Below are 18532 nucleotides of genomic sequence, written 5' to 3' on the forward strand. Positions count from 1 at the left end.
ATTATTATAAAAGTGTTAGTACTTATCAAACAATGCTTGATTTGCATTTCTTTAACTCTGATCTTAGTTGATTTCATACCTAAAGTTGATAACTTACAGATTTTGGAAATTTAATTACAGGTTTCGTAGTCTGTGAGTAAATGAAATATTGGATGGGAAACTTAATATCTAGCATCATGCAGGCCTGCTTTAGGACAGCACTAGACTATTCCAGAGTATTATATAAAATTAATACATTTTCCTTCTAAAACTTTAAGTTAATTTTTGAAGATTATAAATGAGTACCTCTAAGGACAGCAGACTACTGAGGATAGTAGAGTATCTAGAGCTAAAACATTCTTTCTTGGCTTATGTGATCATCATTGAACTTCAAGCACCTGGTTCTTTATATGGCTTAAAAAAGTATGTTTTTGTTAATTCTCAAGACAGAGTTCATATTGTTGGCAGAGCATCAGGTCAAAAAAGCATGAGACCAGTTGGTTTATTAGCAGAAAATGCTACTTAGAGCTTTTGTCTACTAGATCGCTGGACTTTCTCTCAGCAACAGTTGAATGAGAATATTGCTATCTTCAGCTAGTTGGTTGCCTTGCAGCCTCTCTCATTAAATGAAGAGCAAAGTTACAGTCTGTTCATGAACGTTGTTTGGATGAGTTTTGGAGAGAATGGTTGAGAATAAGATTGGGTAGTATAAAGGTCACTTTATGTCACCTGTGTCTTTCTGATTGTTCGGTTTTCTTTTTGTATCCTCCTTGATGCTGCTACTTCTCAGGCATTAATAGATACATTGAACTGAGCATTTACTTGGATAACTTTACATTGAAAGCTTTGGACCTAAAGCCCAGCATACAAGATTCCCAACCTTTACTTATCTACAGCTTGGGAAACATTCAAATAGGAGAGTGGGGAAGAGGATGAGCATTGTTTATCTATAGCTTGTCCCATGACTTTTAATCATGCTTCATTTTATTTGTTAGAAGACTGAGTAGCTACTAAGTGGGACAGCTAATGTTTGAGCCTGGGCTTACAGAGCAGGAGAAATGTGATTTGTCAAAAAGGGGTGAGCAAAGTGCTAGTTCCTTCAGTTAAAATAAGTGAACTGACAGCCAGGCATGGTGGCTCACACCTGTAATCCCAACACTTTGGGAGGCAAGACGGGTGGGTCACTTGAGGTCAGGAGTTCAAGACCAGCCTGGCCAACCTGGTGAAACCCCGTCTCTGCTAAAAATACAAAAATTAGCTGGGCATGGTGGTGGATGCCTGTAATCCTAGCTATCTGGGAGGCTGAGGCAGGAGAATCACTTCCACTCGGGAGGTGGAGGTTGCAGTGAGCCAAGATCACGCCATTGATCTCCAGCCTGGGCGACAGAGCGAGATTCCATCCCCCTGAAAAAAGAAAGAAAAGAAAAAAGGGTGAACTGCAAAATGCAGGGTTGGAGTCAAGGTTCATAGTAACCTTTGTTACCATATAAAGATGTGTGCCCACCATTCCCTTGTTTTCTTTTAAGGAAAGCCAATTATCAATATTTTATGTGAACTTATTTCTATTTTAAAATGCTGTTTTTATATATGTTTGTATATGTATATTTATATTTATAAAACAAAATCATGTGCTTGCCAGCACAAAATGAGTCATTAGGTAGAATTTCGCTATAAAACCAATGGTTTGTAATCTCTGTGTTAAGTCATCTCCAAAGTCTAAGCCTTAAGATATTATGATTTGTGATGATGCTTGATGAGGTATGACTTACTGATTTGCTTTCCTATCATATCTTAAAGAAATTTTCCTGACTATTTATGTGGAATGTTATTAATAACAGAGGCTTCTCTAAGTATTAACACACTTATAACTTTGTTGGAAATGACAGATAAAGAGTGAAAGGCACTTTCCTGACTACTGTGGGCACGGTGCTGCCCTCTCCTGAGCCTTGTCCAACTACTGTCTTTCAGTAATTTTCTACCATAAGATTCTGTTTTCTTCTTCTTTTCATAATCTGATATTGCCAAACATTGAAAATATTGTCTTTGTATTCATCTTACAAAAAAGTCCACTGAAAAATAATTTGAAAGACCTTTATAAACAGATTTTATCTTTAGATCTCTATAGAATAAATACCTGTTTTTATAGGAACAGCTTTCTGTGCATAACATTATTGACTGAGGGAGAAAGGGTTGTAAGGGGAAAATTTTGTTTTTAAAATTCAAAAAAAATTTTTGAATTGATAAAAATTTATATATTTATGGTGAATAATGTGATGTTTTAATATGTGGATGCATTGTGGAATGGCTAACTCAAGGTAGTTAACATATATATTACCTCACATACTTTTTATTGTGTTGAGAACACTTAAAGTCTACTCTCTTAACAATTTTCAAATATTCAATATATTGTTACTGTATTAACTATAGTCACCATAATATACAATAGATCTCTTAAACTTATTACTCCTGTGTAGCTGAAATTTTGTATTCCGTAATAGTCTGTTTTCTGCATTTGTGGATGTGGATCTATTTAGGAATAAAGATCTATCTACTTCCACATATAATTTCAACTCAGTGTGAAGCCACACACAATCAGTGTCTTTTTTTTTTTTTTTTTTTTTTTGAGACAGAGTTTAGCTCTTGTTGCCCAGGCTGGAGTACAATGGCGTGATCTTGGCTCACCGCAACCTCCACCTACTGGGTTCAAGTGATTCTCCTGTCTTAGCCTCCCGAGTAGCTGGGATTACAGGCGTGCGCCACCACACCTGGCTAATTGTATTTTTAGTAGAGATGGATTTCTCCATGTTGGTCAGGCAGGTCTTGAACTGCCGACCTCAGGACCTCAGGTGATCTACCTGCCTCGGCCTCCCAAAGTGCTGGAATTACAGGCATGAACCACTGTGCCTGACCACAATCAGTATCTTTTTACTAACATGTACAGTAACATTACTGGATCTGGAAACTAATTCAATGCATCCTAACTAGTATTAATATGAAAGAGAGAAGAAAGAAAATCCCTGTATGCATTGCAGGTGGTAAGGGTAAGAAATGTTTCGTAGAACTTTTGTTTTAGAGGGGTGTGTGTGTGTGTGTGTGTGTGTGTGTGTGTGTGTGTGTGTGTGTGTGTGTGTAAATTCTACTTTGCATCATAGAATGTTTTTCTCACTAGGATGGCAGTTAATACATTTCAAAAGCTTCTGAACTAGGATTACTAAATAGATCCTTGGTTATTCCTGCCCAGTATAAGAGTTTAAATTTTAAACTAGAAATGTGAAAGGATTTTCATCATATGTTCAGTACCGCCAAGCCTTGGCTTTTCTCTTCAGTCCCTTCAAAGCACTTCTCTATCTAGTTTAAATCTGTCCTCTGATCCAAGGATCACTTTTCAGGAGAATAACAGTCCTTAAGAGAGAGAGTTCTTACAAAATGATGAGCTGCCAGCCTTGGAGAATAGGAGAGAGACTCTTATAGGCTCCAGGAGGGGGCCATGGAAGGCAGTGAGCCAGCCCCAATTCTGTCTTCACTAAAATTCCTTGAAAATGAAAAAGGAGGAAGTAAGGGAAAAGGCAACATGGGAGTAAGTAGAGGAGCTAATGTACATTTAAAGATATTAAAAAGGCACAAAGAGAAGGAGACCTACAAATACTTTAGCAAGGAAATGTTTTTTCAGTCATTATGGGCTTGTTTCTTCAGAACTGCGTGACGTGGGGAGAGACGTGGTTCTTGTCTGGGTTGTGGAATAAAAAGCTGATTGTTTCTGTGATCCAGTAAGTATGTTTGCCAGCGTGAGGTTATCAGTCAGACACACCACGAACTAGTAGAAGTTAGCACCTCCTGTATTTGTTTCATATTTGTTTGGTTATGCCTGTTTGGACTGTCAAGAAATTGTATTTCAAAATTTAAAAAGGGAAGTGAGATTGGAATTGTTTATGAGCTTGTAGACACTAGAGGGATGACCATTCTTATGTCTCAGTAAGAATTTAATGGCATGTGAATACTTTTCTTTTAAGGTTTCTGGAAGTAAGTCAAATTGTGCTGACTTTTTCTTTCAACTTTTTAAGAACTATCACATTTGTCATAATGGTCACCTAATGTGCATCTTGTGAAACTAATGAAAAACACTTAGTATTTATGTTCATTATTTTCCGTTATCTATTGATTCACTTATAAAGCACTCTCTTACGTTCTTATTCTGGGGGAGACATCTAGATATATTATGAACTACTTGAATAACTCAACCTGTCGTTATGAGCAGCAGGTTAAAAGAATAAGCCACTTTTATAGGTTTGGCGAGGTAAAAACCAGCTTTTCAAATATACTTTGGAGGCAGGCTTTTAAAAAATTATATTGAAAAGATAGTAAGTGTTATTTTGGCCAGCCAATCTTCATTGATTTAGTTCTTTATAAATATTTTAGAGGCCAAGCTCCAAAGGACTAAGAGCTGATAGGGATAGAATTGTATTTTTTTTCTTGTTCCTATCATTAGTATAAAACTGATAAGACCAACATTATGGGTATTTTCTCTCATTCATAAGACGGGCTATCTATTGTGGGTCCAATATCCAGGCACAACTATATATACTCAGAGGCTGTTGCTCTTCCCCTTAAAAGTGACTGTCTGCCTGCAATCCCAGCTACTTGGGAGACTGAGGCATGAGAATCACTTGAACCCATTTGTTTCCCTTTTTGTTTTGATTAGAAAATTCACATTCCAGGTAGCGCTGCATTTCTTGGAAAGTAAGGAAAACTTAGAAATAAAGAAAATAAGGGAATATGTATCAGTTCAATTTTGTTTTGTAGCAAAGTACCCCAAAACTTAATGACATAACATTATTGACATAATTTGGTCAGTGGGCAAGTCGGGCAGAGCTTAGCTGAGACAGCTTATCTCTATTGTAGTGTGTGTCATCTGGGCACACTCACTTGTTAGTGGTCAGTGGGTAGTGGTGTCATTCATGTGTTTATAGAGGCTATGGTGGTAAATGGGGCAACTGAGACGTGGTGTGGCCTACAGTGGTTCCTAGAGCAGTGTCAGAGAATAAGCTCCAATGAACAAGTACTTTTCAAGCCTCTATTTTGCTGTCTTGTTTGCTAGTGTTACATTAGTTGAAGCAAGGCACATGGCCAAGCCCAGATTCCACAGGTAAAGAAAGACTGTACCTCTTGATTGGCAGAGTTATGCATGCAGAGATAGGAAGAATTTGTGGCCATTTTTGTAATCTACATAGAATGGGTTCGATTGATATCCTATGATCTATCAGACTTTTTGCTAGGTGGTTTACATGTTATTCATTGAGTCCTCACGACAATTTCCTGGCATGCCTGGCATTACTCCCATTGCAAAGATGATAAAATTGATGATCAGATAACTTAAGAGACCTGCATATATTAAGCCCAAATTGTTTGTTTCAAGTTATTAAATGGCCTTTTAGGTGCTGTCTCTTCTTAAGCAACATGATCAGATGCTTACATGATGCAGAAGATGTATGCTTTATTTGGTTAAAATGGAATTCTAAAGGCCAACTTTACTTTCTCCCTTACATGTTGAACCATATATTTATGGGTCATATATTTATTTGGTATAGAAAAAATATTAACATTTCACTATGTGTGAGACAGAAGCTCATGAAAGTGTGGTTCTTGTTTGCTTGCCAGGTCAGCCACACGACCTGGATCTCACCACAGTTTGGACATGACTGAGGCTCTCCAGTGGTCCAGATATCATTGGCGACGGCTGATCGGAGGTGCAACCAGGGATGATGATTCGAGGCCATACAACTATTCCTCCTTGCTCGCCTGTGGGGGCAAGTCCTCTCAGACCCCTAAACTGGCAGGAAAGCACCGGATTGTTGTTCCCCACCTCCAGGCCTTCAAGGATGAGTATGAGAAGTTCTCTGGAGCCTATGTGAACAATCGAATACGAACAACAAAGTACACACTTCTGAATTTTGTGCCAAGAAATTTATTTGAACAATTTCACAGGTACTGTTTTATTTTTCGAAAACAACCTTAGGCTATCATTATCGTTGATATATAACTTTTTTTTTCATTGTCATAACCCTGTGTATTACTTAAACGTAAGATTTGTGACATCATCCTTGACAATTTTGGTACGAATCTGTTGTGGAATGATGACTTCTTCCATTCACATAGCACTTTCCAATTGGTAAGGTGTTTTCTCTTTACCAGAAAAGACATTGTAATTCACAATATTATAGATTAGGAAATGAATTGACTGTGGTTTAGCCAATGTCATGCCGGTGTCAAGTAGCAGACCAGGGGCTGCCTCCAGGGGTCTTCTTACTCTTGCTTTAGTGTTCTTTTCATGAGACCATGCTGCATTTTAATTTCAGATTATTCTTACTTGATAATATGAAGAAATAGAGCTCGGAAGCCAATGCAGATGTCAGATGTTATTAGATGAAACAGTGACCTAATTCAGCTTAATATCACATTCATGGACACTCCCCTGTGAGTTTAGGCACTGCAAGAAATGCACGTGTGAGTGCCACTCCTCTCCTTGTGGAGTTTGCAGTTGTGCTAGGGAAACACAATAGTGTATAAAAAACAAAAAGACACAGTGAATGCAATGAGTGTTATAAAGGGCTGTCAAGTAGAATGAAAGCCTCAAAAAGAGAAATAATAACACTAACTGGAGCAATAGAAGGGGAAGTGACGTTTGACTTAATAATGGAGAGTGGGTTTGATATTCAAGGCAGGGGTGTGGGCAAAGCATATTTCAGATGGAGGAAGGAGTACGAATAACAGCGTAAAAGCAGTAGCATAGAAGGCTTGCTTGAAGCATGGGAAGTAGTCTTCTCTGACTTACATGTATCATCTATGCTTGGGAACAACAGGAAGTAAAGTCAGAAAGATAGATACAGCCCAGAAGAAAGGTCTTGCTATCAGGATAAAGAGTTGAAAGCCAAGTCTGCAGGTACAATTAACATGCTTACATCCATATTTCACTACAGAGGCAGTGTAGTGGATAGATGAAAGGCTTTAGAGGTGATGGCAGAGAAAACATTTAGGAAGACGTTGAATATATCCCAGTGAATTGTAATGGACACCTGACCTTGGAACAATGTGGGAATGAAAAAAGGGTAACTACTTACAGATACTGTGGATTTAATGTAATGTATTCAGTGAAAGGAGGAGTAAAAAGAATATGTCAACATGTTGAGCTGTGATGACCAGAGTGATTAATAGAAAAATGAAAAACAAGAGTAAAAAGAACCTTGTCTGGAAGAGTATTTTGTTTTTGTAAATGTATTTAAGACACCAATGCAAGTAAAGAGTTTCTCCATATTCTTTAGTCATTCTACATATATTCATTCTCATTATTCATTCTAAATGTTTCATATGCATTTGTTAAACAGTGGCTATGTTTAAAGGACAGAGATGAATTTGTTGAATTAATGGCTATGTAGCATGATGTATGTTTCATTCTTTTATGGAGTTTGCAATCTAGTTTACCCAATGGAATAAAACTCTGAAACTTAAACACAGTTCAAGGTTAGAGCTATAGGTTTAGATGTGGTCCACGTGAAAAGAGTTGAAGCCACACAGTAGTAGAATTTTTTAGGAAAGAAATTTTCAGAGTAAAAGGATTTGGAGGTGACCAAAAAGAAGTATAAATAGATTATTCTTTTGAGAAGTTTTATGGTCAATGGAAAAATATGTGATAAAAATTCAAGGGCAGGATTGAGTTTTTTTTTCCTTTAAGGAAAATAGTGTCTTGAACTTGCCATATGGCCAAAAATTAGGAACCCCTGGAGAAATATTTGAATATATAAAATAGAGGAATGGAAGAATTTCCTGAAGAAAGTGGTTCTGAATAGCATGAAAGAAGAAATAGAGGAGTTAGTCACAAGGAGCAAAAAAAAATAGGCTTTTCTACTTAATTTTGATTAAGTATTTTAATTCACAGGTGTGAATCTAGGTTTGCTTAAGTCTAATGTTTGGATGTACAAAAGGCTAGAGGGTTGATCATAGTTTTGTTAATTAATTTTTGTACCATATTAACTGAATTTCTTCTAAATTTTTCTGAACTTTTTTTTTTTTTGAGACGGAGTTTCGCTCTTGTTACCCAGGCTGGAGTGCAATGGCGCGATCTCGGCTCAACGCAACCTCTGCCTCCCAGGTTCAGGCAGTTCTCCTGCCTCAGCCTCCTGAGTAGCTGGGATTGCAGGCACGCGCCACCATGCCCAGCTAATTTTTTGTAGTTTTAGTAGAGACGGGGTTTCACCGTGTTGTCCAGGATGGTCTCGATCTCTTGACCTCGTGATCCACCCGCCTCGGCCTCCCAAAGTGCTGGGATTACAGGCGTGAGCCACCGCGCCCGGCCCCTTTTTCTGAACTTTTAAAAGAAAATAGTATTTTCTATTGCACTTTTTGTCACGTAACAGCTCAAGACTGTCCCACTCAAATATTTACTATTATATATTTAATAAATTATTTATTTATTTATTTATTTATTTATTTCTCCACCCAGGCTGGAGTGCAGTGGTAATGATCTTGGCCCACTGCAACCTCTGCCTTCTGGGTTCAAGTGATTCTTATGCCTCAGTCTCCTGAGTAGCTGGGCGCACAGGTGTGAATCACTACACCCAGCTAATTTTTGTATTTTTAGTAGAGACAGGGTTTCACCGTGTTGGCCAGGGGTGTCTTGAACTCCTGACGTCAAGTGATCTGCCTACCTTGGCCTCCCAAAGTGCTAAGATTACAGTGATGAGCCACCATACCCACCCCTGCTATCTCATATTTATTAAAGTATGACACAAGCCGGGTGTCTAGCAGGATAATGCATAGTTCATTGAGATTTGTTATATTTTGCTAGTTCTATATTCTGCAACGTAAAAAATCAACCTATAGAAACTTATAGAAAACCAATATTGTACTTTGCCTCTTACTTCAGTCCTTGAAGTGACTTCTTAACACCTCCTGTTGTGTGTTTGGGTTGCAGAGCTGCCAATTTATATTTCCTGTTCCTTGTTGTCCTGAACTGGGTACCTTTGGTAGAAGCCTTCCAAAAGGAAATCACCATGTTGCCTCTGGTGGTGGTCCTTACAATTATCGCAATTAAAGATGGCCTGGAAGATTATCGGAAATACAAAATTGACAAACAGATCAATAATTTAATAACTAAAGTTTATAGTAGGTAAGTGTAATAGGAGCTTTGCTAAGGACTATGTGTGTATCATTGAGAAATATGCAGAATGTTACTTTTTTCTCCTTAGGTGTCACCAGATCCTTTTGTGTTGTTATCGTTGTCGCTGTTGTTTAACGAATATTTCATAAAGTCCTATGGTGAATTTTATTCAAGTGTCAGAGGAAAACAAAAATGTATAAGCCATTGTCAACTCAGGAGCTGACAAAACAAAAGCTTCTATAACTCATGCATAAGTGGAATTAAAAGAATTAAATTTCAGAGCCAGGCGTGGTGACTTACACCTGCAATCTCAACACTTTGGGAGGTCGAGGCGGGTAGATCACCTGATCAGGAGTTCGAGACCAGCCTGACCAACATGGTGAAACACTGTCTCTACTAAAAATACAAAAATTACCTGGGCATGGTGGCTGGTGCCTGTAACCCCAGCTACTCAGGAGGCTGAGGCAGGAGAATCTCTAGAACCCATGAGGTAGATGTTGCTGTGAGCTGAGATCGCTCCATCGCACCCCAGCCTGGGGACAGAGCAAGACTCTCTCAAAAAAAAAAAAAAAGAATTAAACTTCAAACCATAAGAAGGAAAGCAAGCACATCGTTTTTAACCATAGATGTTATAATTTAGGATTAAGAAGAGGATGGGATATGCAAATTAACGAATATGAATGTCTGTGAAAAACAAGCTGGGATATATAAAAAAGATGGGAGCCAACTACCTACAGAGGAAAAGGATTGTGAAAAATGTAGGTGAAGCCTGTAATCCCAGCACTTTGGGAGGCCAAGGAGGGAAGATCACTTGAGGTCAGGAGTTTGAGGCCAGCCTAGCCAACATAGTGAAACACTGTCTCTACTAAAAAATACAAAAATTAGCTGGACATGGTGGCAGGCGCCTGTAATCCCAGCGGCTTGGGAGGCTGAGGCGGAAGAATTGCTTGAATCCGGGAAGTGGAGGTTGCAGTAAGCAGAGATCGCATCACTGCACTCCAGCCTGGGTGACAGAGTGAGACTCCATCTCAAAAAAAAAAAAAAAAAAAAAAAAAAATGGAGGAGAATATTCTTTTTTTGTGTGCACAAAACTAGATGCATCCCATCACAGCAACAACAGAGAGCATTCATAGGAGAAGGTCTTTTTAGGGGCATATTTGCTGTGTTAGAGACTTGTATTTTCAGTATTGATAAAAGAGAGAGTCTATGTAGCCAAGAATAAACTCAGTTTATGTGAGTTTTAAACTGTAGTGTATATTATTTGCAGCTCCTGGGTTTTTATTCTTAGATGTAAGTTTACGCTTAGTAAACAGTATAGATAAATATAACTTGCCTTCAATCTTATGTGATCCAAAGAGGAAAATGTTAGGAAAGGCTTCTCTGAAGAGGTGATATTTAATCTGAAAGCTGCAGAATTCAAATTTTGTTCATTATTAGAATTCTTCAGTGACTTTCACAATGTTTGTTTTAATGATCTATCAAGAAAACAAGGAATAGAGCTTTGTTTATTGTTTGTAAGGTGATTTGAGATTTCTTGGAAAATGAGAAATTATTTCTATTTTTTTCTGTTCTACTCATGTCCCATCTAAAGGGAACCAGAAAAAAATATGTGTTGTATTTTAAAATAAAATAATGGGATAAGTCCATGGTTTTTATTTAAAGTTATAGAGCATTTTACTAAAACAGTTCTATTAATAATTTAGAAACATTTGAATGCTTATTATATACCAGGGATAGAGAACTAAAATGTCTGTAGAGTGACTGATCTCGAAAAATAGCTATAAGAAACATTATTTTACAATGATTATATGATGAACAAAGTTCAGAATTTGACCAATTTTAAGATTAACCAGTGAATCCCAAATTGATCGAATAGAAAGAATGCTTATTATATATATTTTTGAATACAAACTCAAATATATAAATAATTGCAGGCCAGGTGCAATGGCTCACACCTGTAATCCCAGCACTTTGGGAGCCTGAGGTGGGTGAATTGAGTGAGTTCAGGAGTTTGAGACTAGCCTGGGCAACATGGCTAAACCCTATTTCTACAAAAAAAAACAACAACAAATTAGCCAGGCTTGGTGGTGTGTGCCTACAGTCCCAGATACTTGGGAGGATGAGGTGGGATCGCCTGAGCCTGTGAGGCAGAGGTTGCAGTGAGTTAAGATTGTGCCACTACACTTCAGCCTGGGCAACAGAGCAAGACCCTGTCTCAGATAAATAAAATAATTGCAGATTTTAATTGCTAATTTGGAGTTGGCAGTGTGTGTTTATTTGCTTTTCTGGTTTGTTCTAAAACGTTTAATCTGATTCTCCCACTTAGCTGTGTAGCCTTGGGCAGATTACAAAAAGCAGCTAAACACCCAGTTTCTTTCATTATGAGTGTAATAATAAAACTTACTTCATAGCATCTAGTCTTTTCCAAGTACTAAGTAAAAGCCATTATGATTATTATTATAGGTTAATAATGACTGTTTGCTAGAGTTTATGTTTGTCACATCAAGTCATTTAATCAACATTTGAGAACTCCTCAAAACACTGCACAATTTTTAAAATATTAAAATTACCTGATAGAAGACCTAGTATAACTTTTTTCTCAAGTGTCCTTTTAGATATAATCCAAATCTATTTTAGATGATTTTCATATAAATTTAAAAATGAGATGTAGTATTATAGTCATGTATTTAATATCCATTTTAAGATGTTCCTGTATGTTTGTGTTTCATAAGAGGCTCAGGTAATTTTATGCGTTTTTATCTATATATGATATAATTTGGTTTTGTTTGGTATTGTAGAAGAAATAATGCTTATGTTTTCCCCTCAGATTATTTTATTACAAGGTTATAAAGAAATAAAGATGGGATATAAAACCATGCCTTGTTGATTTAAATATGCTAATGTAAACTGCTATGAAATACAAAGAAATCAACATAGAAACAAATTATTTCTCCACAAAGTTAGGGTGAAATTATGGGGGCTATTTAACAAGTTTTTGGAAGAAGCATATTAACATTTATAAGCAGAAAATTTGGTTCTTATTTGTAATATGTGGTCTTTCACAAGGTGCTTAATTTTCTATAGAAAAGTATCATTTGGAATAACAAACATTAGTCTAGAAATTAATCATTTAAACTCTATTATGCCTCCAATTAAGTTAGAATGAACTATTATAGAAAACCTGACTTTCTTAAGATTGCCTTTAAAATAGGCACCACTTGTATGGTTTTAAAATCTGTTTTAACATAATAGAAGTGTCTTGAAAATAAGGCTATTAATCATTCAGCAAATCTGAGTGCCTGCTATGTGATAAGCACTGAGAGACTTAGAGGATTTAAACTTAAATTAGGTACAATGTCTGCCTTCAAGGAATGTGCATTATTTTATGACCTTTAAAAACCATGTTATTGATGTTAGAAGTTTCAAAATATTAGCTAATGTTAACATTTTAGGATTATCTCTTAAATCCATAGAATTTCATGATTTGTGAAATGAGACCTTCAGTAGCCATCTAAGATAATTAACCTTATATAAGATATTATACAAAACAAACATTTTAAAGTAAATTCTTTACATTTATTTTAAAATACACAGGCAAACTACATTTTATTTGGTGGTTATTAGAAGTGACTGCACTTGGCAGTAAACTCTAGTATTTAAGAGAGTAGACTCTGGATATACCTGCTTTGTTTCAAATTACAGGACCACTTAGCCATGTAGCACTGACCAAGTTACTTAACTTGTCAAGGGCAGTTTTTTTTCTAATTTTTAAAACTGGTTGTAAAACCAACCGCAACATTGATTCAAAAATTAAATGAGTTGATATATATAAAGCATCTAATAAATCTTAGCTGATGTTGTGTCCAATGATAATTCATTTTTTGCTCATTATAAATAATGTAATGTCTTATTGGAAACACACTAAAAATACCAAAAAGAATAATTAATCCATAATTCTACCCCTTCTGTCTTTAAATATCAAGTGAAGTAGGCGTTCACATTCCCAACCCTTCATTCTTACCCCTCCCTCTCCTTCCTTACCAGCTCCCATCCTAGTTGAATCTCTGTTGATTATTTAGTGCGTATTATTCCCAACTTTTCCTAATGCTTATGTAATAGAGCTGTTTGATACTGGACTTACGAAGAAGCAAAATTGGCCTAGAAGTTTTCCTGAAGGAGGGATTGTGGGTGCTGTGTCCTGATCAGTGACAGTCATACACAAGCACAAACCACCAAGGAGATGCAAGAAATTCTAATTGGACCTTTGGACCTTTAGACTCTGGGGCAAGAATAAAGTTCTCTTACTAGTTTTGATTATATATCAGGAAAGGAAATGTAGTCTTATTTTTGCATCTCCCAACAATGCTCACAGCCACATTTAACTAGCCTGGAACATTTACAATGTTGGAAGACGCTAGCTGATTCACAGAGATCATACTTTCTTCTTCACTCTTCCAATCAACAATTTTACGTTACCAACTTTCTCCAAGGCCACCTGACCTAACAGCCAAATACTGTAGGCATTTGGGTTTTTACTGTACAGGACTCCTCTGTAGCTTTCAGCCATTGTGGCTCCCTCTTACAAATTTCCTTCTTCCTTGATTTCTGTGACACCACGTATCTCAGATCCTCTTTGACCTTACTATCACCTTAAGGATTCTTTCCCTAAGAAATATCCTTATCTGCAATCAACGGCTGTCTGTGTACCTGGGACTTCCAAATCTATATCTTTACTCATAATCTCCAGATCAGGACCCTCAAACTGCTGGGCATCTTCAGCGCACATCCTACTCCAAATAAAACCTTTTCAACCTGAAGTTATCTAACCTGTGATACAACCAGTTGCTTCTAAAATCTGAGACCTATGACAGCACCATCCATCACCACATTGAACACTTTAGGGACCATAGTGTCATCCTGGATAATTCTTTTATGTGTAATAAGTCCAAAAACTTGCTTCTGTTATCTAATATGTCTTGATTTCATCTTTTATCTTTCTGTGTTGCTACTGCCTTAATTCTGATCACCTTCATCCCTCCCATGGATTATTTTAGTAACTTACCACTGTTCTCTTGGCCATACTCCTAAATAACCTGCCATCCAAAAATCCATTCTTTCCTTCGTCTCAGGAGTTGGCAAACAGAAGTAGGGTCACATTCTTCTTTGTCTGAACCTTTATGTACTTTCCATTTTTTATAGAATGAAATTCCTACTCCTAGGTATGGCATGGAGGACTGAACTGTCAAAATAATACCCCTGCCTACCTTTTTTATCTTTTTCTCTGTTACCCCCTCTGTAGGAGAATAAACTGATATGCACAGACACTAGGAAAAGTTTGGTAAAGACAAAATAAACTGTTGATTTGTCTTTCTCCATGGACCAATAAACTCTTTAGATAATCAAAGATTTCCTTTAGTTGGTTTTAACCTTGTCCATTTGGTATGTCCTGATAATGTACTTCTTAGGTAGTCTTTTAAGCTAAATATTTCTTGAAATATCTGATATTATTCTGTATGGCAAAAGTTGTAAAAGTATTGGTGTAAGGTGCCATTTCTATTTAATCTGATGAAATAAAATAAGTGGATTTTATGATATTTGCCACAAATGTTAGTTTTTATTTACATTTGGGAGACAGTGCAAGGAATGAGACAGAGCTTCTTAACTTTTGTTGGTGGCATCATATGTGAAATGCTATCTAACTAGCTCGAATGACATATGACATTCTACCATACAAATGTCCTCATTCTACCCTAAGGAAAATGCATTATGACACACAATGATAACTCATCCTATCTGCCTGATGGTAAATGCTGAGAGCAGATGATGTGTCTTATGCACCTTCAGATCCTCCGTACCTGACCGCAGAGCAGCATGAGGAATTGGTTTGTGTCTGAATGAGCCCATCAAATGTTGATTGTAATTTTATTCCAGAATTAGACTCAAACAGCATAATGGTTCAAAATCCCACAGGAAGAAAGAGCTGAAAAATATGATTTAGTGGCTCAGTAACTAAATTTTCAGGTGAAGCATTTGTAGAATTTAGGGGTTGCCAATTCTGAGGTTTCCCTTTTAGCATTTTGTTTGTTTGTTTTTGTTTGTTTGTTTGAGACAGCATTTCACTCTGTCACCCAGGCTAGAGTGCAGTGGAGTGATCTAGGCTCATTGCAGCCCCTACCTCCTGGGTTCAAGTGATTCTCCTGTCTCAGCCTCCTGAGTAGCTGGGATTGCAGGTGCGTGCCACCATGCCTGGCTAATTTTTGAATTGGTAGTAGAGATGGAGTTTCACCATGTTGGCCAAGCTGGTCTTGAACTCCTGACCTCAGGTGATCCACCCACCTTGGCCTTCCAAAGTGCTGGGATTACAGGCATGAGCCACTGTGCCTTGCCCCTTTTAGCATTTAATAGACTAAAATTTACCCTAATACTTAATATATACTTTATATACTAAAAAAATTAAAAAAAACATTGTATGTATATTTTGCTTGATATTCTTTTTTCAAACTTTTTTTTAATTATAGGAAAGAGAAGAAATACATTGACCGATGTTGGAAAGACGTTACTGTTGGGGACTTTATTCGCCTCTCCTGTAATGAGGTCATCCCTGCAGACATGGTACTACTCTTTTCCACTGATCCAGATGGAATCTGTCACATTGAGACTTCTGGTCTTGATGGAGAGAGCAATTTAAAACAGAAGCAGGTGGTTCGGGGATATGCAGAACAGGCAAGTCATGTGTTCTCAGTTGTGGCTTATTCACATTTTTTTTCTGAAGATGGCTGAGCTCATTTTCACATTACAGATAAAGAGATTTTTAATTCATTTTCACCAGGATGAAATAGAATCCCAGAAGGTATAATTCATTTTCAGATATGAGTGGAAGCGTACTCTTTTCTAGATAAGAGGATAAAATGACTTCAGAGTTCACACACTTTGGTGGGGCACTCATGTTTTTGAGAATGGAATTAAAGGAACCAGACAGAATTATTTGCAATTTGGAAAAAAAAAAAAACAAAACACCTGCTAATTTGTTTTTCTTAAACTTACACTTTATATCTAATTTTTGGTTGATCATTGTTTCTAAAATCTGTAATTACTTATATACCAAAGCTTAAGAGTTTTGTAGCTTCTCATGCTACATAGCTTTTAGACCTTTCTTAATATTGTGCAGAGGGAAACAGAAACCTTGAAGTTATATTGACATAGATTTAAATGAATCGCAGTTCTGCCATTAATTACTGTGTGACTTTGGACAAGTCATTTAAACACTTTATGCCTCAGTTTTTTTAATCTTAAAATGAAAATAATGGTACCTACTCTGTAGCATTATTGTAGGATTTAAATGAAATAATATGCATTGAAACATCATATATAGTATCTAAATGTCAGTTTCCTTCCCCTTTCTCTGAAAGCACTTGAGATGAAATAATTTACAATTTAATGATCTTTTTCTTTCTTTTTAACCCAAATGACTATTAAGTTAGGATTTCTTCATCTTACACTTATAAACCAAAAAAAACTGTTTTAGCCTACTAATACCTTTATCTTTTGGTAAATTTCATCTTGTCATATCGGTACCACCTCTCTACCTATGGACTTCATTTAGATCCTCTGTGATTATTATGCCTATTAGACTGCTGTCATTGTCACTTTTATAAGTAGTCTTGTACCAAAGACATTGGTAAAAATTCTGCACAACGTAACATCCTGTTGTAAACTACATACCCACTTTGAGTATTAATCAGCAATTCATATTTGCCATTAAAAGTAATGGCAAAAGCACAATTACTTTTATACCAACCTAGTATTAATCAGCACATTGTAGGTTCAATTAAGGGTGAATCTGGTGACCTAGATTTTAAACCTGCTCTAAACACTTTCTTGTTTTGAGAACTTTGGCAAATTACTGATTCTCTTTGTGTCTGTCTTTCCCCATCTGCTAATTAGGTCTAATTACTATAGTACCTTCCTCATGGAGTTGTGAAGAAGAAACTAGCTAATATATTAAAAGTGCATAATAGATTTTAGTGTGTCAAAAGAACTCTATAGATATTACTCATTAGAAAATAAATCATATCATATGTTAATATTTTTCATGTTTCCTATTATATACATATTAATTCTGATATTTATCAATATCAATAGCATTTACCTTACTGGTCAAAATGGATATGAAAATAAAAGTGGCTTGTTTTAGGGAAATCCATGCCTTAAAGGAGCTGTGTCCTACAAAGGCACTTTGCTTATTTGTTCATTCCTTTCATAAAGAATTCTGAAATTGTCTAATCCATTAGAAAATTTTATAGATATTGATGTTTAGTTTATTTTTAAATTGTTATTTATAAAATTTGGCTGAAATCAAATGCATATGTGCTCAAAGTGTTCACATATACATTTAATCTCAAAATTACTTATGTGATTAAAGGCCAACAACAAAAGTATGTTCAGTTTTTCAGTGCTTTATTGATAAAAAGGTGTTTATAAGTAGAAACTCTCTTCTAGAGAGTCCTGCGTGAATTTCAGTAAATGACTGAGACATTCCCATCAGCTGCAGATGTTTATTAGTGCTCTAGGACCATTCTGATTCCATTTATGGATCACATCATTATGCCTCTACTTTCCTTCCTTTGGGAAATTCATGATATAAACTTCACTGCAAAAAAGGCTTAGCATTATTTTAAGAATTGGTGAAGTGATAAAACACTTCAACATTAAGGATTTAATCTTGAATTCTTGTTTTGTGATTCAAAAAATACTTTTAGGACTCTGAAGTTGATCCTGAGAAGTTTTCTGGTAGGATAGAATGTGAAAGTCCAAACAATGACCTCAGCAGATTCCGAGGCTTCCTGTGAGTAATACATGACATACCTTTGTAGGTGTGAGTGGAATTGTGTGTTGCAATTGTACTTAACTTGATAAAGTGTTTCTGTACTTATACCCTTGTTAAATCACTAAAGGTTGTAACTTTAGCCACCTACTAAAGAATTTGGCTTATTTTAATTATTTAATAAGTATTTACACACACACACACACACACACACACACACGCACACACACAATTCATTCTGGAGGCAACTTATGGCATCCAGATCTCCTTTGCAAGGGCAGCTGGAATTTGGAGTCCTTACCTAATTTCAGGCATCAGCCCATAAATGTTCTGTGGCCTTGAGCCAAATTTTGATCCTCAGCTTCCTGATTTTTAAAAGAAGACAATTAGACCTACTTCACAGTGTGAGAAAAGCAAAGTTCCCAAATCATATATTGAAATGAGAATTATCCTGATACTATTACCATGATACCAAGAGCATATAAAGACATTCAATGGAAGACAAATATCCCACATGAGCATAGATGCAAAAATTCCACACAAAATTATAGCAAATCAAATCCAACAATGTATGAAAA

General features: G+C 36.4%; 1 protein-coding gene across 1 annotated transcript in view; it reads left to right on the forward strand.

Annotated features, from left to right (window-relative positions):
• ATP10D (ATPase phospholipid transporting 10D (putative)) overlaps positions 1 to 18532 on the forward strand; it is a 106308-nt gene that overhangs the window by 20493 nt on the left and 67283 nt on the right. The window contains exons 2-5 of the mRNA XM_032274098.1: positions 5635 to 5961; positions 8945 to 9139; positions 15649 to 15853; positions 17890 to 17975. Coding sequence (XP_032129989.1) covers positions 5672 to 5961; positions 8945 to 9139; positions 15649 to 15853; positions 17890 to 17975 — 776 coding nt within the window. The 5' untranslated portion in view covers positions 5635 to 5671. The remainder of the gene's footprint in view (positions 1 to 5634; positions 5962 to 8944; positions 9140 to 15648; positions 15854 to 17889; positions 17976 to 18532) is intronic.

Source organism: Sapajus apella, unplaced genomic scaffold (genome assembly GCF_009761245.1).
Source record: "Sapajus apella isolate SASKATOON/1434 unplaced genomic scaffold, GSC_monkey_1.0 scaffold5, whole genome shotgun sequence".
In the NCBI taxonomy this organism is placed as follows: domain Eukaryota; kingdom Metazoa; phylum Chordata; class Mammalia; order Primates; family Cebidae; genus Sapajus; species Sapajus apella.